This window comes from Cheilinus undulatus, linkage group 16, assembly GCF_018320785.1.
Source record: "Cheilinus undulatus linkage group 16, ASM1832078v1, whole genome shotgun sequence".
Lineage (NCBI taxonomy): Eukaryota > Metazoa > Chordata > Actinopteri > Labriformes > Labridae > Cheilinus > Cheilinus undulatus.
The window spans coordinates 8,075,157-8,096,838 of record NC_054880.1 but is presented as its reverse complement, the minus strand read 5'-3'; the positions used below and the strand labels follow the sequence as shown (position 1 = coordinate 8,096,838).

General features: G+C 38.5%; 2 protein-coding genes across 2 annotated transcripts; both read left to right on the top strand.

Annotated features, from left to right (window-relative positions):
- The first annotated feature begins 994 nt into the window (after nt 1-994).
- On the top strand, nt 995-11,233 carry LOC121523509 (major histocompatibility complex class I-related gene protein-like). Its single transcript, XM_041808427.1, has 7 exons — nt 995-1,043; nt 5,913-6,176; nt 6,477-6,755; nt 6,863-7,174; nt 10,284-10,382; nt 10,549-10,566; nt 11,190-11,233. The coding sequence occupies exons 1-7, from the start codon at nt 995-997 to the stop codon at nt 11,231-11,233; spliced, it is 1,065 nt and encodes a 354-aa protein (XP_041664361.1).
- A 1,501-nt stretch (nt 11,234-12,734) lies between these two features.
- Nucleotides 12,735-21,011, top strand: LOC121523961 (major histocompatibility complex class I-related gene protein-like). Its single transcript, XM_041809070.1, has 6 exons — nt 12,735-12,841; nt 13,461-13,724; nt 15,330-15,608; nt 15,709-16,005; nt 18,135-18,242; nt 20,051-21,011. Exons 1-6 carry the CDS (start codon nt 12,793-12,795, stop codon nt 20,092-20,094), a joined length of 1,041 nt encoding a protein of 346 aa, XP_041665004.1. The 5' UTR covers nt 12,735-12,792; the 3' UTR covers nt 20,095-21,011.
- Nucleotides 21,012-21,682: the final 671 nt, after the last annotated feature.

The following is a 21,682-nucleotide window of genomic DNA, read 5'->3' as shown; positions in this document are numbered from 1 at the left end:
ATGTTAGAATATAATGAAAACAGACATTTGAAAAGTGTACAAAATGCAGTGGGTTAGGATCTGGGGCCCATGGGAACAGATATGGCTTCTCCCCCAGCAGCGGTGCAGGCGCCCCTACTACCTGATTTAAGATGCTTGGTTGCAGCACACAAGTGGTCAATATGTCACCCTGCTCTGGGGTCAGAGAGGAGGATGACGAGGCAGAAGATGATGCCAAACGGATCTTTTCCTCTACAGATCATGGTGTGCACAGGGAGCAACGGCTGCCGGCTAGCACCTTATTGGCATACTAACCGGCAGTGATGATGGGTAGGGCAACCAGGGTTGGATTTGTCCCTCCTCTGGACCTTTCATCAAGACCAGAGGCAGATAAGTAGGCACACCCATAAGGCGGTGCAGGTGCCCCTTTATCCTGGCTATCAAGCCACCTGCCGTACCCTGCAGGTACGGCAGGGTAAAAGATGACTGGTCCTCCACTATGGCAGCACAGAAACATGTGCTTCCTTTTTGGTTGTAAAACACCATGGACAGTGTTTGTCTCAAACCCTCCCTGGCCAGGATGATCAAGATTGCTTGCTTATGATACCAGTTTACCCCTTGGCTATATTTGGAGCGTGTTCGGCTCTTTTCCATTGCAGCAGGCTCTGGATGGTCACTACTGCAAGGGCTTGAAGGAGACCCTGATACATTAGGGGCTCTGGGCAGATAAATATCTGAGCCACAGCAGCCTAAGGTTCAGACTTTAACCTAGTTAGCCTTTGGAGTGGACACATGGATAACCTGTCCATGTCTCATGGCTACCACCAGTGATCTCTGAAGCCCAGGGTTCCAACATGTAGATTGGTAATCCTTGGGGGTAAATGTCTCAGAGAACCAGGGTTACATCATAACCCAGCACGTCTGTAAAATAAACAAATCACATGGCACACTGCATAAAGATCTTGTTAAATCTCTGTTGCAGCTCTTGAAGCCTGAGGTAACTTCTAAGAAAAATATGAAGATTTTATCCTTCCTGCTCATTTTCTGTCATGTGTCATCTACAGGTAAAACCACAAATCCTTCTGTCACTTCTTAGTAATCTCATTTCTGAATTTATTAATGCATTTATCCATTCTTCAGTGCTGTTTGCATTATTCACTGGTGATCTGGGACACAGTAAGATGATAAACCAAAGTGTTTGTCCCTTTTCCTTCATTTTCCATGTGTACTCATGTTCAGATGTTTTATTTCTCTGTCATGACTTCGTTCAGCACTGCTCCCTCTCAGGATGGCCAGCTGATGAAGGACTGACTCTTCATTTGCTTTAAAAATTGAATGATAAATGTAGAAACACAGGCCATCATTAGTAATCTGAGGGAGGCCTCATGTTTGCAGGACTGAGACTTCTAAATAACAAAATATCTTTATCACATTTTTACCACTTACACATAAGCATGCCTCCACAATCAGCACAAGAGAAACTTTCAAACTAAAAGTGTGACAGAGGAACACTTTTAGTTTGAAAGTTTCTCTTTCTTCTCTCTCTGGGGAAGTTTTAGTCGTTGCATCTCATGGAAAAGGGATAGGATCTCAAAATAGGATCTGGGAGGAACGCCTTAGATAAGTCCAGGAAAACGCCAATACCATAACAACCTTTTTCACTAGCTGCATTTATATTTTCGCTGAGATCAAGTACTGCTATACATTTCTGAGCACAACACATTTTTTTATTTGGAGGCTTGTTGTTTAACCATCTGATAGATAGTCTGCTTGTATGAGGAAATTGTGATAAATAAATATCTCCCACAGCACACTGCATAAAACTAAAAGAACTTGTTGAATCAGTTCACTCCAGCTCTTCAGGCCGAAGGTAAATCATCAGAACATGAAGATTTTATCTGTCCTGCTCCTTCTCTGTCGTGTTTCATCTGCAGGTAAAACCACACATCCTTAATCTCATAGCTTATTTTTAAATGCTTTTACTAATTTATGGATATTATTGTATTGTAGTGTTATGAAATTATGAGTCTACAGTGTAATCCTTGTTATGTTCATGCCAGTAAAGCTTAGAGAGTTTAAATGGACAGTAGTACTGCATTCAGGAAACTCTGTCATTTCTAAGTTGGACTTCTTAGATTAGACTTCTCCATTAAATTTCCCTGGTTCAGTGTGGTTCAGTCAGCTGAAAATAGTTGAATCTACTTAACATAAAATATAAAAATGAAAATTCAAGGCAATATTGAAACAAGACAAAACATAGTGTAATGAGGCACGACAGTAGAAATCAAAGTCCTAGTAGACTAAAATGTTAAAAGTGAGTGTTCACAAACCTGAAAACACAATCACTCATAGTTCCTGGGTAAAGGTGAGAATAGTCTGATTCAGTGAGCTACAGCAGCATTATTGAGTGAATTTAAAATACTGTGTGTGGTGACGGCATGAGGGATTGTTTACTCAACAAGAATCTAACTGACTCCAGAAAGGCCACCATGTGGAGTTTAACTCCTTCACCGTACAGAGTCAGCACAAGTCCTGAGATGTGATTCTACAGGAAAAGTTAATGCATTCATAATTTTAGTGTCTGTGAAGAGGATAAAATTGGTTTAATAAGAGGCAAAATCAATTAAATTTTAATTAAAAAAAGGTGGAAAAAGTCTGTTGCTGGTTTAGATTTCCCAAGAATTATGGGGTAGATCCACTAAAGAACAGCGCAGCATTTTTGCATCAGTTTTAGCTGTGAAAATTTCAAAACATATTGTCTTATCCCAGAGCAGACTCAAAACGAAAACCCACGCTAACTTCATATAAAATGCATGCAAACTGCTCAGCCAAGCAATCAGCACCCTGTCCCATTTATATGCACTGTATCTAAATGAGGAAGAGGAGGATGTAAATCAGCTTCATTACAAACAGACAGTAATCCGTAAAAGCCAGGGTTTAACTGCAACAGGCAGTAAAAGTGCTTCATTTTAACACCAAATGAAACCAGGTATTAAACTGGTGCTATTTCTCTCTACATCTCTCATTTCTCCTCTTTTCACCCCAGTCAGTCCTTAGTGGGTATCCCAGAATATTAACCCCTTAAAGCCTGAAAACACAAATTAAAGCCAGAAAATTCTAATTTTTGGGGACTACCAATAAGAAAGTATTGGCACCCCTGGAATTTTTTTCCAGAAAATACACCATTTCTCCCAGAAATTGTTGCAATCAACAAATATTTTTGGTATACATGTGTTTATTTTCTTTATGTGCATTGGAGCAACACAAAAAATCAGAAGAAAAAAGACAAAATTGACATAATTTTACCCAAATGTTAAAAAAATGGACCGGACAAAATTGTTGGCACCCTCAACTTAATATTTGATTGCACACCCTTGGAAAAAATAACTGAAACCAATCACTTCCTATAACCATCAACAAGCTTCTTACACCTCTCAACTGGAATTTTGAACCACTCCTCTTTTGCAAACTGCTCCAGGTCTCTCAGATTTGAAGGGTGCTTCTTGCAACAGCAGTTTTGAGATCTCTCCATAGGTGTTTAATGGGATTTTGATCCGGACTCATTGCTGGCCACTTCAGAACTCTCCAGTGCTTTGTCTCAAACCATTTCTTGGTGCTTTTTGAGGTATGTTTTAGGTCATTGTCCTGCTGGAACACCCATGACCTCTGATGCAGAACCAGCTTTCTGACACTTGGCCCAAAATCTTTTGATAGTCTCCAGATTTCATAATTCCTTTCACACAGTCAAAGCACCCAGTGCCAGAGGCAGCAAAATAACCCCAAAGCATCCTTGAACCTCCACCATGTTTGACTGTAGGTACTGTGTTCTTTTCTTTGTAGGCCTCATTCCATTTTCTGTAAACAGTAGAATGACGTGCTTTTCCAGAAAGCTCTACCTTAGTCTCATCTGTCCACAAAATGTTCTCCCAGAAGGATTGAGGCTTACTCAGGTACATTTTTGCAAACTCCAGTCTGGCTTTTTTATGTCTCTTTGTCAGCAGTGGGGTTCTCCTCGGTCTCCTGCCATAGCGCTTCATCTGGTTCAGATTACGACGTATGGTCCAAGCTGACACTTTCGCACCCTGAGTCTGCAGGACAGCCTGAATTTGTGTGGAAGTTGACTGAGGATGTTTATCCACCATTCCAACTATCCTGCGTTGCATTCTTTTGTCAATTTTTCTCTTCCGTCCACATCCAGGGAGATTAGCCACAGTTCCATGGATTATAAACTTCTTGATTATATTACGCACAGTGGACAAAGGAATTTCAAGATCTCTGGAGATGGTCTTGTAACCTTGAGATTGTTCATATTTTTCCATAATTTTGCTTCTTAAGTCCTCAGACAATCTCAGCCCTTCTTTCTCTTCTCCATGCATGGTGTGACACACACAGGCACACAACACAAAACGTTTATACTTTCTAACTGGCTTAAGGTGTGATTTCTAGATTGTCGGCACCTGTTACTGCCACAGGTCAGTTTGAATAAGCATCACATGCTTGAAATGATATGATTTACCCACAATTTTAAAAGGGTGACAATCATTTTGTGCGGCCCATTTTTTGAGTTTTGTGTAAAATTGTGTCAATTTTATCTTTTTTCTTCAGATTTTTTGTGTTGCTCCAATGCACATAAAGGCAGTAAACACATGTATACCAAAACATTTGTAATTTCAACAATTTCTGGAAGAAATGGTGTATTTTCTGGAAAAATTCCAGGGGTGCCAATACTTTCGTCCATGACTGTAAAATGATTATTGAACATTATACTGAAATCCAAAAAGCTCAAAATTTCCATAAAATTATATATATATATATATATATATATATGTGTGTGTGTGTGTGTGTGTCTCATTTGATATATTAGGTGTTTTTTTGGTAACTGATAATCCTCTTAAAGGCATTTTTAGCATTCATCAGATTTTATTCATAAGTTTTTTTTTGAGTAATTTATTGATCATATTGAGTAGATAGAGGTATCATAAAAGTAAATCAAATATGTTACAACAGGCTTTAAGGGGTTAACAACAATGTGCCGTGGATCCGGTAGGACTTCATTATGAGCTACTTCAGAATAAAACACGTTTAGAAATTAAATACATCATGCCAAATACCTGACTCTGCTGCCATGTGAGCCTCTTACCTCCTATCAGAAATAAATTATTTTGTTAGGAAAAAAACAAAAACACATTCAAACAGAAAATGAGCTGAAGTATTTGTAGAGCAGTGGTGAGTTTGAAATGTTATTTATTTGAGAGTACAAGATCAGCGATGAGATGTTTTGATTTCTGGCACAAAAAAAGTCCAAGATGTTTATGCTGCTGTCAGACAGAGCAGGATCAGCATAGGCAGGTACTTCTCAAGTGTTTTTATTGTTTTCTTGGGTTATTTTTTTGAAAGGCACAGAGCCAACACACATGGATGATGGAGGGATTGTCATTTCCTACAGGGATTTGGTGCCTTGTAAAAAGCTGTGATGATGCATAATGGAATAAAATAAATAGATCATACCGGCCTCAATGTCAATGTACGTTGGCCAAGTTAGTGGGTGCAGCTTAATAGCTCAGTGGCATCCCCTATAAAATGTCAAAAATTAGCTCCCCCACCACATAGCATAACGGGACCTACGAAAAAGCCTCAGGTCAATAGTAAGCCTGGCATGTTGAATTTCCTAAAAGGAATTCAGAAAATGAAGCCATTTTCAGTGATCAATATATATATATATTCCCAATGTATCAGGCTGAAAACTCTCTACAAATTCAGATTATATTATCAGCTCGCTGTAATACTAATAAAAATTCACTCCTAAGTACTTATGGCAGCTCATATAATAGACAATTTCCCAGTGACAGTGTTAATTTTCACATAACACATAAGCAAACCTCCATAGTGCACACATGAGAAACTTTCAGTCTAAAAGTGTCTTTGTTTTGCAGTGGAACACTCCCTGGAATTTTTTGCCACTGGATTTCATGGATTTCCAGACTTTCCGGAGTTTGAGTACGTACTGTTGGTTGATGGAGTTGAGTTGGGGTACTGTGACAGCGACACCAAGACGCTAAAACTTCATGACTGGACAAGAGAATTCATGAGCGATAACCCAGACTACCTGCAGTTGTATTCAGAGATGTGTTTGTTGAATCAGTACTCCTTAAAGGCTCTCATTGTGGATGTCATGCAAGGCTTAAATCAAAGTGAAGGTACTGTATCTTTATATGTATATTATTCTTTTAAAGGCGTTTTACTTTTGATTTGCAAACCAAAACTCTCTCTTTGGACAGAACTCCTTCACCCCACCCCCCCAGGACATTTTCCTGTATATGTGCAACAGTTGCAAAACCTAAGTATGAAAATGTGGGTTTGTTAGTTACATAAAGTAGGTGAGGGAGTTTGGAGCTCAGGCCTTTACTGTAAATATTACTGGAAAGTGTGAACATGCCTACTTACTTGCAGTCAATTGCTAAATCAAATGTTACCTTTCTGGTCCTTCTGTCTCTTAGGTATGCACATTTTACAGAGAATTAGTGGCTGTGAGTGGGATGAAGAGATCGCAGAGACTGCTAGTTTTCTGAAGCTTGGTTATGATGGAGAGGACTTCATGGCTCTGGACCTGCAGGCATCAACATGGACTGCTCTAAAACCTGAGGCCCTCACTGCTAAACTCAAATGGGATGCTGACAAACTTGCATTACATGACGATACTAGCTTCTACAACTATGAATGCTCCTTTTGGCTAAAGAAGTATTTGCTCTATGGGAGAAAATATCTGGGGCAAACAGGTACATTTACACAAGAAAATGCTTTGATGCATTTTATTTCTCTCAAGATGATTCAAAAGAAAATGAAAGAAAATTTAAAATATTGTGTTTCTGTTTCCCTCCATCAGTGCTTCCCTCAGTGTCTCTCCTCCAGAAGTCTTCCTCCTCTCCAGTCAGCTGCTTCGCCACAGGTTTCTACCCGGACAGAGCTGCGATGTTCTGGAGGAAAGATGGAGAGGAGCTTTATGAGGGCGTGGACCATGGAGAGATCCTCCCAAACAATGATGACACCTTCCAGATGAGGGCTGACCTGAACATTTCATCAGTGAAACTTGAGGACTGGGAGAAGTACGAGTGTGTGTTTCAGCTCTCTGGGGTGGAGGAGGACATCATCACCAAACTGGACAAATCAGTGATCAGAAGCAACAACGGCAAATCTGGTATCAGGGATAAATCTGGTCAGATGTGGCATTACTAACAAAAAGACTGTTAGTGTTAGAGTTAGTTTTGGTCTTTACTGATGAAGAGAGAGTCCTCAAAGCTAAACCACTGACTCAGAGTAACCTTTCTGACATCAGCAACTGACCGCCTCTGGTGTGTAAAAATGAAGCTAATGCTGAATAGCTGTTCCTCGAGTCCACTCGAGACCAGCTCCAAAAACAAAAGAAGCCCAGTTAGGGCCCATATTAGTCTGCCAGTTTCAACAACAGGAAATCAACAAATTGTCAAAACAAATAACAAACCAGTGTTCAGTTAACTTGACACCACAGGGATATTGCACAAAACCAGGATAAGGGATTAAGCCTGTAAATATTGGCTATCCTGGATGAACTTAGCCTCAAGTCGGTTGCACGAAAGCAGGTCAAGTTTATCCTGCAAGTAACCATGGTGATTTATTCTCTGCAGCTAGCCTGCTCCAGACCAGGCTAACAACCAGGCTAAGATTAATCCTGTGGTGGCTCTGCTGTCAGTACTGTGAGAAATGAGTGTGACTGACAGTATTTCCATGGTTTTTCTACACGTTACATCATTTAATCATCTTGCATCCAAATTTTATAACTGTAGTCAGTTCATTTGGCGGTTTACTTTTAGTATTATTTGCATAGATTATATAAAGACAAAAAGCACATATAAAAAGAAAAAAATATTTGAGCAATAGTAAGAGGTCAGACGGTTTATTTGGAATTTTTGTTTATTTTGCAATTGCTGTTTCTTAGCTTTGAGTCTGGAGTGGAGAGAGCAAAAGTCACAAGGATTAACACACTCAATCACAAATATGGTTACAGTGTGCACTGCAATACTCACCTCCTGCTCCAATTTCTGGAACCTCTAATTCCAGTTTCCTTTGCTTCCTGCTTTTGATACCAATGTCCAGCTCAGTCGGGTTTCGTTTCCCTCTCTGGATTTGGAGTTCTGCCAGCTCTGCCTGTTACTGCAGTTGTTTGGCATACATGATTCTGATGGTTTGTGAATTCTGTAGAAGAATTGTCAATTAGCACAACAGGATTTGTGCCTCATGTAGATTTACTTCAGCAGACAGTTTACTCACAATGCTACCAGCTGGCTTTTGAGGCGGTGCAGTCTCTAGGTCCTGCAACACATTTTTATTAGCACCACATCACTGACTTTCTATTCATTTTGGACTAAACAGAGTATATCTCCACAAATTTGACATGATACCTCAAGCCTTCTGGAGTCCAGTGACAGTGTCTCCTCATCTGCAGAGGTACACTCCACAGCTGCAGATGTGCCTTCCCCCTGCCATATACATACACGAATTAAGAAAACTCATATTCACATTTGAAAAGACATGCCAAGCCTGTAATATTAATTAAATGTACAGTATTAACTGGATCGTCTTCTGGTGGCTCCAAAAGCACAACTGTGTCCCCAGACGCTGCAAGCAAATTCAAAGCCAGACAGTATAATATCGTCAAATGTGTTTAATCTGCAGTGGAACTGCAATATGTACCTTGTAAGAAGCTGCACCTTTCAGTTGCAAGGACTGAGTCCATCATGGTCCCTCCCTGGATCCCCTCTATCACTGGCCTCCCTTTATTTAAATCAATGGCCAGCTCCTCTGCTGGGTTCAGGTCCTGGCTTGGTGGGCCACCCCCTGTGCTAGTTCTATGTGCTTTTATCTTGACCGCTAAAATCGTACAGAAATTCATTGTCACCAGACAACAAATCTATCACTTCATTTGATAATTGCTCTTTAGGCTGCACTAAAGTAACTTACCAGACTGCAGAATGTTTTTATATTTGGTTTTCACCTGTTGCCAGGTCCTTTTCAAGTTTGTTCTTTATGAAGAATGATGGATGAAAGAGAACACAACATGGGAAAAATTGATTCAACAGATAAAACTGACAGAGTAGATCATTTCTTTGAACTTAATTATCCTTTACATAACCTGAGTAACATGTACTTCTATGGGCCACATGTAGCAGAAAAAAAAAAAACACAACTGTTGATTAGTGGACTTGAAAAGTCATCAGCTCCGCATCCTTTAACTGTAATTATGACAGCTCCTGTGGAGTACAGTTCATTAATTGTACATATTTTGGCTACTTACACATTAAGCCGGTCCGCTATTGTCTGCCAGGCTTTTCCCTCTCCTTTTTTACAGCTCTTGTGTTGCCTTTTTTCATATTATGGCTTTCATTTCTTTATATTGCTGAAGAAGCAGCTCTTGTTCAGCAGCTGTGAAGAACGACGCGCATCCGTGTTCCATTTTTCCATCAGTGATTCTGTGATCGATCTCGCGGTGTTCTCAAGAATGCCATGAAAACACAGTTATCCCAAAGATCCTCACCTGACTTGACTAAGCTGTGTCTTTTCATCCTGGCTCGGCAAACGTGCAACCAATTAATCCAAGAAAGCGCCAACAAGCTTGGTCAAGCTGAACCTGCTCATTTATCCTGGATGTCTTTATCCTACTTTTGTGCAATACCCCCCACGTTAAAACTCCACAAAACAAATTAACATTGAGTCTTACTGTCAGTTTTCCCATATTACTGTAAGTTGTCCCATATGTACTGATGATCTCAACTGTAACCTCCGCTAAAACAGTAAATCCAAACATCTTTGTTTATCTGGAGTAGTCCTGAAGAGAGACAAATGTGTCCACTGTGGATAGTTCAGTCCAGTCCTCCTGTCTTTGATAGTTCCTCCCACACTGTAGAACTGGTCAAAGGTAGATTTACCCTCACATCGAAATCCACTACAACTCTACTTGTCCTGGTCGCTGTATCAGCATTTATGTTGCTCACACAGCATAGAGAGTTTGTCATAGAAAACTACAATTATATTAAATTAAATTGTATTATATAATAAAGGATTTTTGACAACATATCTTTAAGGTAACCCAATGTACAGGATGTAATTATTAATCATTTATCTGGTAACTGGCATATTTTTCAGCCGTACAGGATTTCCGCCTGGAAAACCCACCAAAGACCGACAAATGCATGCCTAACAAAAAACTCAGGAACAAATTATCAATGCGAATACACTCACAGTATTTGAAGAAACCTTTGATTTAGTTCCAGATACTCCTCGGGTTCCTGCTGTTATTGGAGTTGCTGCAGGACTGCTGCTCCTGTCAGTCTGCATCGCTGGATTCATCGTGTGGAGAAAAAAGAAAAATGGTGAGGAACACATCCTTTCTAGCAGCTTCTGGATTAAAGACGAACACCTGTTAATGCCTTTACGTTTTCTGTTCTGATAAATAAGTAGATTAAAGATCATGAGGCCCACATTCCTTATTTTTGTCCTCCTGTCATAAATCTTTGTGATTTCTCTTTTTTATTTCAGGGCTTCAGGTTATTCAATGTAAGTAAAATCTTGTTAAGTATAAAGCCTACATGTCTTACATAACCAGAGGTGGGCGCAAAAACTCTGTTAATCTATTAATAAAGACCCTAACCTCTGTTCTCTCTGTTCTAAATGAATGGAAGTTAACCTAAGTGGTGTTTTCACGATACATAGTGATGCAGATTCAGGTGTTGATGCAGAGGCAGAACATAACCAATGCCATGTTGAAGTATCATGCCATACATTTCTATACAGCTCTGATTCTTGGGATTTTGACCATTTTAAGATCCAATCAATGCTGCAGCCACAATCTACACATCCATCACACCTCTGCTGCATCAGGGATCAAATCCAGCTAAAGATGAACCCACAGATTCAAATATGAAAGAAACAGGATGAGATAGAGGCATTTTGACTGATTATTCAATAAGCTTGCAGTATAGTTGGCTCTATGCTCATGCTCAGAAAATTTTACTAATGTTGAGGCTTTCAATCATCTTCCAAATTTAGTGCACATTCAAATCTTATTCTAACTTGCTGCTGATGATTGTTCATTAACAGATTAATGGATGTGTGCCCAGCTCTGTGACTGCTGACACCAGTACGAGTAAAAGGTCTCTATTTGCTTTTTGTCTTTATAGGGGAACAGGATAATGAAGGGATGGCGCTCGACTCCAGCATGTGAGGAGTCAGTCAAATTTCTCAGATGTCTGGGACAGTCATCTTGTACATAAAATCTAAGCACAACCACCAGATGTCACCAAAACCACAGCTAGAGGCACTAACTTTAAGAGACAATGTAATAAAAGCTGACTTTGAATCAGCATGTTGGAAATTATGATGATTTTTTTTCTGGTTGATTTTATATATGACACATCATCCACAGATATTTCCTATTAATGATGAAGGAGAAAGAACACAAAACAGACATTCATTTCCTCATTCTGTCTTCATGTACGTCAACCAAAGTTGCTCAACAGAGCAGAACTTCTGTTTTACATTTTCCCAGGAGACAGGTCTGGACTGATAACAGGCATCAGTTTAACGTGCTAAACTTAACCCCTTACAGGACATTCATTGAAATACTTGAAAATCCAAATTTTAAACCATAGAATATTATTGTGGACATCCCATGACTGTTTTTACTACTGTCACCTACAGTGTATTATTTATTTTTTGGTAAAAATGCTAAAAATCAATAACAACCAAGTGCCCTTACATGGTTTCTTGCTCCTCAAAGGGTTAAATGACATTTGTTGATGCAGTGACATACTATGTATGTACTATATTGTTATCGCAATGACGAAGGTCACAGGCATTTATTGCTGGTTTTCAGTCTTGCCTCTTATGTGCAGATTTTAATAATCTGGTGACGATATCATGAACAGAGCTTTTCATGAGTGATCTTTTTAAACCCAGTTTATCACCTGTCGAAAAATCACCTATGAATCTATGCAAAGTTTCAGGTGTTTCTTAAGCATCCCACAACCTTCCCAGTCTTTTCTTCCCCCTGTCCCAAGTATTCGGGAACTTAACTTCACAATACCACATGATCAGGAGATCAGATGGATAGCTGAGAAGAAGAAGACTTTTGACACTTTATCTTTTTTTAATTCAATTTTGTGTTCGAGATTCTTTAAGTCTTCTGTAAATACTTTTAAAAACAACAATACAGCGCTCAAATGACAGAATGAAAGAACAGAAATGGAAGAAGATTATCACACCTGTTTGTGACTCATGTTTTTAGGAATTATTGATGTAGGTGCTTTTTTTATCACTGAAACTTATTGTTCAACCCCTTAGAGCCTGAAAACACAAATAAGAGCCAGAAATTTTTTATTTTTTGGGACTGAAATGTTCAATTAACTTTCTACTGAAATTTTTTAAAATCCAAATTTCCATAGAATTTAACAAATATATTTTTAGTATCTCATTTCATTTATTAGGTGTTTTTGGTAAGTGATAATCCACTTGATGGCATTTTTATCATTTATCAGATTGTATTCAGAAGTTGTTTTTTTTTTGAGGATGTTTTTAAGTATATTTATTAGATAGAGGTATCATAAAAGTATGTATCAAATATGTGACTGGTGTTAAGGGGTTAAACCTCTGGAAAGTATTAATGTATCAGTATGAGGAAGTTGTGAGGAATAGACATATCCCATTACATTCTATATAAAGCCAGAGGGAACTTGTTGAATCAATTCACTGCAGCTCTTCAGACCTGAGGTGACTCATGAGAACATGAAGACGTTCTCTGTCCTGCTCCTTTTCTGTCGTGTTTCATCTACAGGTAAAACAATACATCACACCTTGGTAATCTCATGACTAAATTTCTAAATGTATTTATTATTTACTGATATAATTGTATTTAAGTGTTATGAAGTGATGAGTTTACACTAGTGTCCAGTGAAGCTTGTAGAATGTAAAAGGAAAGTAATGATGTGTTCAGTGAAACTGTCTTTTCTGATTTTACTTTTTGAACTCACTGATCCTGTGCTCTGTTTCCTTAAAGTTTACTGTAAAAGTGAAGATCACAATCTAATTTATAAAATTAACATCAGAATTCTTTGGCAAAATTCAGAATCCTGACTAAAATGTCAGAATGCTACGATTAATGTCAGAATTCTGATATTAAAGTCAGGTTTAGAAAAAAGTCAGAATTCTGAGATATTAGCTGGATTTCTGAGATTAACATCAGAACTCTGAGATTAAAGTCAGAATAGGGGCTGACTTTTCATTTACTCTAAAGATTTAAAGATAAATATAGAAATACAGGTCAACTCAAGCAGGCAGAGGGAGGCCGCATGTTTGTGTTGTTATATTTTTACATTTTTGCCGCTTACACATAAGCAAACATTCACAGTAAGCACAAGAGAAACTTTCAAGCTAAAAGCATCTTTTTCTTACAGTGGGACACTCCGTGGAATTTTTCATCACGGCATCTCATGGACTTCCAGATTTTCCAGAGTTTGTGGCTGCAGCTGTGGTTGATGGAGTTGAGTTTGCGACCTGTGACAGCAAGACAAAGATACTAAAATTTCATGAATGGACAAGAGAATTCACAGACAACTACCCAGAGTACTGGAGTTCGTATTCAGTGGTGTGTTTGATTCATCAGAATGTTTTCAGCTCTGTCACTGTGGACGTCATGAAAGTGTTCAACCAAAGTGAAGGTACTGTATCCATCTATGACCCTGTTTACACCTTAAATAAACATCCCTGCCAAGTATTTGGCCATCAAGTGTTTTCCTGAATGCAGGTTTTGAATGTCCCTGAAAGCAAACTGTTGCCAACTTAATATCTGATAGCTCAGAATGCAAACTACACCTTTAGGCAGATCCGAAAATTACAAAATGTATTAAAAATTATAGATATGCCGTTGGAGAGACATGGTCCCCCCTATTTTTATACGTCCTCACAAGACGCATCTGCTCACAGAATTTCACAAATCTACAACAACTCCACCCTCTATTAATTTTATTCCTTTGTCAAAAAAGTGCACCTTATTGTGCATACTGGGAGGCAAAATCTGTATATTGAAGTACAAGGGTATCTCAGTCACATTAATTATTTCATTTTGCTGAAGCTGTAGGATATTATCTTAATTTCATCAGGTGTGGTGTTTAGTCATAAGTGATATTAGATGAGGGCTTGCATATCTGTGCTTTCTAATTCTCTGATATCCAATAGCTCTTCTTGATAACTGAAAAGTAAGGGAGTCACTCTGATGACCACTCAACAGTCACAGAGTTACTCTGATGACCATTCAACAGTCACAGAGTGACTCTGATGACCATTAAACAGTCACAGAATCACTCTGATGACCACTCAACAGTCACAGAGTGACTCTGATGACCATTCAACAGTCACAGAGTGACTCTGATGACCACTCAACAGTCACAGAGTGACTCTGATGACCATTCAACAGTCACAGAGTGACTCTGATGACCACTCAACAGTCACAGAGTGACTCTGATGACCATTCAACAGTCACAGAGTTACTCTGGTGACCATTCAACAGTCACAGAATCACTCTGATGACCACTCAACAGTCACAGAGTCACTCTGATGACCACTCAACAGTCACAGAGTCACCCTGATGACCACTCAACAGTCACAGAGTCACTCTGATGACCATTCAACAGTCACAGAGTCACTCTGATGACCATTCAACAGTCACAGAGTCACCCTGATGACCACTCAACAGTCACAGAGTCACTCTGATGACCACTCAACAGTCACAGAGTCACCCTGATGACCACTCAGCAGTCACAGCTCTCCTTTGTCTTATCTTGCACTTATTAAGCCTTTTGTGCTCATCGCACTTTATTTAACTTTCTTAGTACTCTTATTGATTTTTTTATATATATATTTTTTTTTCACTACAAATTGTTATCTGCATTGGACCATTTTACATTACCTAGTTGATATTCATTTGCTGTTTGAAATGATTTTCTATTTGCCCTCCAAGGAGTCTCTTTGCACCACCTGGTTCATATATTTTAATGCTGATACTGTCTATATTTGAACATTTTATTTAAAAATCATTTGTTTAAAGGTTATTTTTGTTTGAAGATGTATGCTGTATTGTTTGACACTTCGGTTTTCTTTGTATATTATTTAAACTTGCAATTTTGAGGAATAAAAATTAATACTGTGACAATCAAAACCTGTTGTCAAATTTATAGTTTAGCTTAGGCATGCAAGAAAAAGATAATGATAATTGTTAATAGTCAACTGTTCTTGAATGCCTCCTCTCTGGTTCTTCTGTCTCTCAGGTGTGCACATTTTGCAGTCAGTTAGTGGCTGTGAGTGGGATGAAGAGACTGGAGAGACTGGAAGTTTTTGCAGGGTGGGTTATGATGGAAAGGACTTAGTATCATTCAACCCACAGACACTGACATGGACTGTTCTAAATCCTGAGGCACTGACTTCCAAATTCAGAGGGCAATCTGACAAAGGTAATTTACAATACTTAAATACCTTCTTCAACCAGTACTGCCCCTTTTGGCTGAAGCAGACGGTGGCCAATGGGAGAAAGTATCTGCAGCAAAAAGGTAAATAAATGCACTGATGGGTTTTATCTTTCTCAAGAAAGATTCAAAAGAAAATGAACATGAAAATTTAGAACATTGTGTTTCTGTTTCCCTCTTTCAGTGCTTCCATCGATATCTCTCCTCCAGAAGTCTCCCTCCTCTCCAGTCAGCTGCTTCGCCTCAGGTTTCTACCCTGACAGAGCTGTGATGTTCTGGAGGAAAGATGGAGAGGAGCTTCATGAGGGTGTGGACCACAGAGAGATCCTCCCAAACAATGATGACACCTTCCAGATGAGTGTTGACCTGAACATTTCATCAGTGAAACTTGAGGACTGGGAGAAGTACGAGTGTGTGTTTCAGCTCTCTGGAGTGATGGAGGACATCGTTACCAGACTGGACAAATCAGTGATCCCTTATGGTAAGACTGGTGTTACAGTTAGTTCTGGTCATTACTGATGAAGGCAGTCAGGGCTAAACCACTGACTCAGTGTATCCTTTCTCATATTAAGAAGTGACCACCTCTGGTGTGGAAAAGTAAAGTTAACGCAGAATAACTGCAGTTCCTCTGCCCACCTGAGACTGGCTCCAAAATCAAAAGACAACAGGAAATCAACAAATTGTCCCAGCAAATGACTAGCCAGTGCTAAGTAGATACCACGTTAAAACTCCACAATACAAATGAAAATTTAGTCTTTCTGTCAGTTGTCCCATATCAGTTCTCAGGTACTGATGATCTCAACTGTAACCTCCACTAAAACAGTAAATCCAAACATCTTTGTTTATCTGGAGTAGTCCTGAAGAAAGGCAAAAGCTTCCACTGTGGATAGTTCAGTCCAGTCCTCCTCTCAGTGGTGGATCTTCCCACACTGCAGAACTGGTCAAAGGTAGATTCACCCACACATCCAAGTCCACCACAAATGTACTTGTCCTTGTCTCTGCATCGGTGCTTATGTTGCTCAGGTATCTGCTGTTCCCTTTGTTTCTTTATTACCTGTAGCCATGACTAATTCAAAATCCTCCCATACCGTCAATTATCTTTAACCTTTATTTAACCAGGAAATCCTCACTGGGAATAAAAATCTCTTTGTCAAGAGTGTCCTGGCAAAAATTTCCTCCATAATTACCTCTGCCAAGGAGGTTATGTGATCAGGTCCGTTCGTTTGTTTGTTAGCAACATAACTCAAACAGTTGTGGACGGATTTTGATGAAATTTTCAGGAAATGTCAGAAATGGCATAAGGAAGAACTGATTAGATTTTGGGAGTGATCTGGATCACTGTTTGGATCCAGGAATTATTTTAAGGATTCTGTACTACTGGGAGATAGGAGCTCTGCGCTGTTACCACTTTACACCAGGAGATGGCAGACATGAGTAACTTTAATCCTAGCATCATTTTGGCTGTGCCATTTTGGCAATGCCTCTGCCATGACAGTCCACCTGTAGCAAAGCCAATGCTTTGCCTCACTGTGTTTCCACCCCACTGGGAAGGGAGTAATCGGCGAATGCCGTGGTGGGGGGCACATGGGGACAGATCCAGACATTTTTTAAAGGATTCTTCACTATTGGGAGATAGGACTGATGGCAGAGGTCTGCACTTTCTGAGTGCTTTTCTAGTTTCTAAAGTCTGTCAGAGATGGGCTTTGTTTGATGTTATCGCCATTGATCTAATGAATATTCAGCACGTAATGTAGCCATGTGATGTTTTAAGTAGATAAACAACTGAGCAAGGCTGGGAGGGTGGGTTGTAGAAAAACTACTTTTGAGTTTTTAATAAAGGATTTTTGACAATATACAGTGCTTAACAAATTTATTAGACCACTCGAACCCTAACCAAAGTAAGGTTTATGCCACAGCTGCCCTACATTAACAGGATTGGTGATTACCAGAATCGTTTCTTATGTTTCTGCAATGGTTAATACACCAATATGTAGAAGCTCTTTAACCCAAATGATATTTTTGATGCTAAAATAGAATTATTATTGTTATCCATGAATTTTCAAATTTACTGATTTACAAAAAAAAAAAAAAGAAAAAATAATAAAGCACATTAAAATTTCTTGATTAATTTGTCAAATTATAGTTATTTACTTGCATTCCTGAACAGAAAAATGAGTTTTAGTGGTTGAATGTTATGCTTGATTCCTTTCTGACTTCTCAGAGAAGCCCAGTGAGCCGGCTCAGATTTGGGTGAATTTAGTTTGAAATCCCTCATTCCTGTTCAAAATGGTAAAACGTGGAGAGCTCACTGAAAATGAAGAGTCCACATTAAAGCACTTCATGATGCTGGATGGTCTCTGAGACAAATATGACAGGTGGTCTAATAAATTTGTTAAGCACTGTATCTTAAAGGCAACCCAACATGTAATTATTCACTACTGATCTGGTCATTGGCATATTTTTCAGCTGGACATTTTGACTGTAAATTTTTATCTACAAGATTTCTGCCTGTGAAACTCACTAAAAACTGACAAATACTGCCTAACAGAAACTCAGGTAAAGATAATAATAGTGAATAAACTCACAGTGTTTGAGAAACCTTTGTTTTAGTTCCAGGTTCTCCTCCTTGGGTTCCTGTTGTTAGTGGTGTTGTTCCAGGACTGCTGCTCCTGTCAGTCTCCATCGCTGGATTCATCATGTGGAGAAAAAAGAAAAATGGTAAGGAACACATCCTTTCTAGCAGCTTCTGGTTCAAAGACAAAAATCTGCCACAGTGATTATGTTTTCTGTTAGATAAGTTGATTAGAGATCATGAGGCTCTCAGTCCTTATTTTTGTCCTCCTGTCATAAATCTTTTTGGGATTTCTCATTTTTATTTCAGGGATCAAGGCTGTTCAACATAAATAAAATTATGTTTAATATCAAGTCTGGATGTCTAACATGACAGTTACACAAACACTGTGTTAATCTAATAAAAAAGCTTTATCTTGTTTTTTTCTCTTCTAAATTAATCAAAGTTTTCTTCAGCAGTGTTGAAAATAATCATTTCATTCATGCATCGTTTCTGCTTGTGAAAATTAATAGAACAAATAAATAATGCTGATTGTTATTCATTAAAAGACAAATGGACCTGTGCCTACACTCCTCTCCAAAAGTGTTGAATATTGAGGCTGAATCCTTTATTTTTGCTGTAGACTGAAAACTTTTGGGTCTGACATCAAAAGATGAATATGAGACAAGAGATCAACATTTCAGCTTTGATTTCCAGGAGTTTACATCTAAATCTGATAGACAACTTAGAACAGTGGTTCTCAACCTTTTCAGCCTGGGACCCCCAAAATAAAGGTGCCAGAGACCACGAACCCCCACTGCGCCTGAAGGTGGCTGACCACAGCCATGTACATTCAAGAATAGTCATGTTTAGACCATTAGGGGGTAAAATGGACGAGCTTTCTGGGGCCCAGCCAAACTACGGGTCAGTAAAGTCATGGTCCATTGTAAAGTTAAGCTGTGGTATCTTATGTTTAACCTGAGTAATTACCACTCTTATCAACGAAACTAATATCTTTTTAATTCATTTGTGTTGTAAGTAGCCCTCTTAAAAATGTAAAAACAGGATTAAAATACGTTGAAATAACTAAATGGGTTAATAATGGCAAAAAATGGTGGAAAAGGTGTTGAAATTGGATTTTAAAAGTAGCAGCAATGGACGTGCCAACAATAATAAAAGTGGCAAAAAATAACCAAAAAATGGAAAAAATGGGTTAAAGTGGTAAAAACAGGCATATTAACTGGTAAAAGGGATTAGAAAGTGACTGAAATGGTGTTAAACTGGCAAAAATAGATGGACATTTGGTAAAATGGAATGAAAAATTGATTAACTGGAAAAAAAAAAGGTCAGCTATGGCAGAAACTGGTCAAAATGGGCATATCAAATTATGAAATGTGATGTAAAAAGTGGTAAAGAGGCGTTAACAGTGGCAATAAAGGGTCAACAGAGCCAACAATAGGCGGAGAGTGGCAAGGTTTGGTTTAGAAGTGACAACAACAGGCAGAAAACAGAGGTGGAAAGGATTAAAAATTGACCAAAAAATGTGTTTTAAGTGCTAAAAGTGTTAAAATTGTTGGGAAAGTTGATGAAAATGGGTTGAAATTTGGCAAAATTGGGGTAAAGTTGCAACAGTAACTTAAAAAATATTCAAAGTTTTTTAAAGACATAATGAAACCCCTCTCGGTGTCTTGTGACCCCAGTGGGGTCACGACCCAAATGTTGAGAACCCCTGACTTAGAAGATAGCATCATTTGTAACAGAACACCAAATTTTTAGGTGAGCAAAAGTATTGGAACCAGAATAAAAGCTGAAATGTTGATCTCTTGTCTCACATTCATCTTTTGATGTCAAACCCAGCAAAAATAAAGGAACTGGCCTCAGTGTTAAAATACTTTTGGAGGGGAGTGTATCTCTGAGCTGAATGTTGATACCAGTATGAGTGAAATGCCCCTTTATTGGCTTCTTGTCTTCACAGGGGAACAGAATAATCCAGAGATGGTGCTGGACTCCAGCCTGTGAGGAGTCAATAAAACTATCGAGATGTCTTAGACAGTCATTTTATAAATAACATCTAAGTACAACCATTACTATTTTATGAAAGTTTCTACAGAATAAAAGAAAAGTCAAGTTCAGGAGCTGGAGTGATCTGAGACGACAGCAAAAAGTCAGCGAGAAGCACCAACTTATTAAAGCTGACTGAAGCTGCAGCATGTTAGACATGAGGTTACTTTAATTGTAGATTTTAGATGACAACCCCCATGACTGCAAAAAATGTTTTCTTAATAACTTTTATTGTTAGTCTTTGAGCCTCTGTTGGCAGACCAAAAGAGCTCACATTATTGTAAAGTATTTCCCCTGGAGGGCGTCAACATCTGTGGATCAAAGTTCCTCTATTAGAGGTCAGTCTTATTTTCACCTGTTCATTTCCTCCTCAGATTAAACAGGTGTGTTATTGTTCTAGACAGCAGCAGGTCAATGATAAAAACACTGCTCTTAAAGGAAGAGAGATTTATGAAAACAAATAAGCTGTCTGAAAAAGAAAAGAATTTTACTGTTTTACGTAGCATAAATAAAGAAAATATTATGAAAGGTATTTTCAGTTTATTGTTTAAATGTCTGTCTTCATCATGTTTACTGTTATTATTACTGTTGTTGTTTTGTGTTTTTAATACAATTTCCTTCACTCAGACTGAGCTGAGCTTTATTTTGAAAGTTCTTTTTATCTAATTCATGTGCAGTAATGAGGTCACTGGGTAATAAGAGTGGGTCTGTAAATTGTGACATATATGTCTGTTTTGATTGAAACTAAATCTTTGATCATTTCTGTGCTGTCTTCAGTTTGTTGTTGTTGGCATCTGCATCAAAGATAACAATTAAATGTGTTTCTATGTTTATTAATGTGCTCTGTTATCCTTCAATAAATTCAGTTTAATAAATCCTGAAACATTTTCTCTGATCTGTTGAAAACATCAGGTGACCGTTATTCAAGTGAGTTATTTTGGAAATATCAGTCAGTGAATGAAGTCAGCAAACATAACCAAAGACAGTCAGGTTCATCAGACTTCAAGTAAAGTGAAGTGAATTTGAATGCTTGGAGACACTGCATTTTTTTTTTTTTTTTTTTTGTTATCTAAACATCTTTTACTACTGAGACAAAGCCGATGCTATGGACAAAGAGAGTGAAGTTTAGATCAACTCTTTATTGTGAGGTGATTTCAATGACAACAAGGTATTTCTATTCTGTTTATCTGTCATGATAGCAGGGGAATGCACATCATACAGGCATGCCTGCTGTTGTCATGGTGATCCGAGGCACTGTCCTTCAGTTTACAAGGAAAAATGCCCCTAAAGTTGGGGAATCTGCTCGTGGCTCTGCTCTGCAGTTGTGTGATCAATATATCAAACATGACAGAAATCCATCTGACCAGTCAGGAGCAGCTGATCATGGTTGATTGTCAAACCTTTCTGTATACAATAAAAGATGCCCCGAAAGTTAGCCTGACTTCCCAGTGAATCATTCTAGTCAAATTCATGTTGGAATCATCTGGAAATCACACATCTGGCTTTAAATCAGAATTCTTGCTCTGTACAGTGTTTAGTGGATATT

Coding starts and splice junctions, on each gene's coding strand:
- LOC121523961 (XM_041809070.1), top strand. CDS start 12,793: ATGAAGACGTTCTCTGTCCTGCTCCTTTTCTGTCGTGTTTCATCTACA. Junction 15,609..15,708: donor AAAGTATCTGCAGCAAAAAG/GTAAATAAATGC, acceptor TCCCTCTTTCAG/TGCTTCCATCGATATCTCTC. Junction 18,243..20,050: donor GTGGAGAAAAAAGAAAAATG/GTAAGGAACACA, acceptor TTGTCTTCACAG/GGGAACAGAATAATCCAGAG.
- LOC121523509 (XM_041808427.1), top strand. CDS start 995: ATGAAGATTTTATCCTTCCTGCTCATTTTCTGTCATGTGTCATCTACA. Junction 6,177..6,476: donor AGGCTTAAATCAAAGTGAAG/GTACTGTATCTT, acceptor TCTGTCTCTTAG/GTATGCACATTTTACAGAGA. Junction 7,175..10,283: donor AAGCAACAACGGCAAATCTG/GTATCAGGGATA, acceptor ATTTAGTTCCAG/ATACTCCTCGGGTTCCTGCT.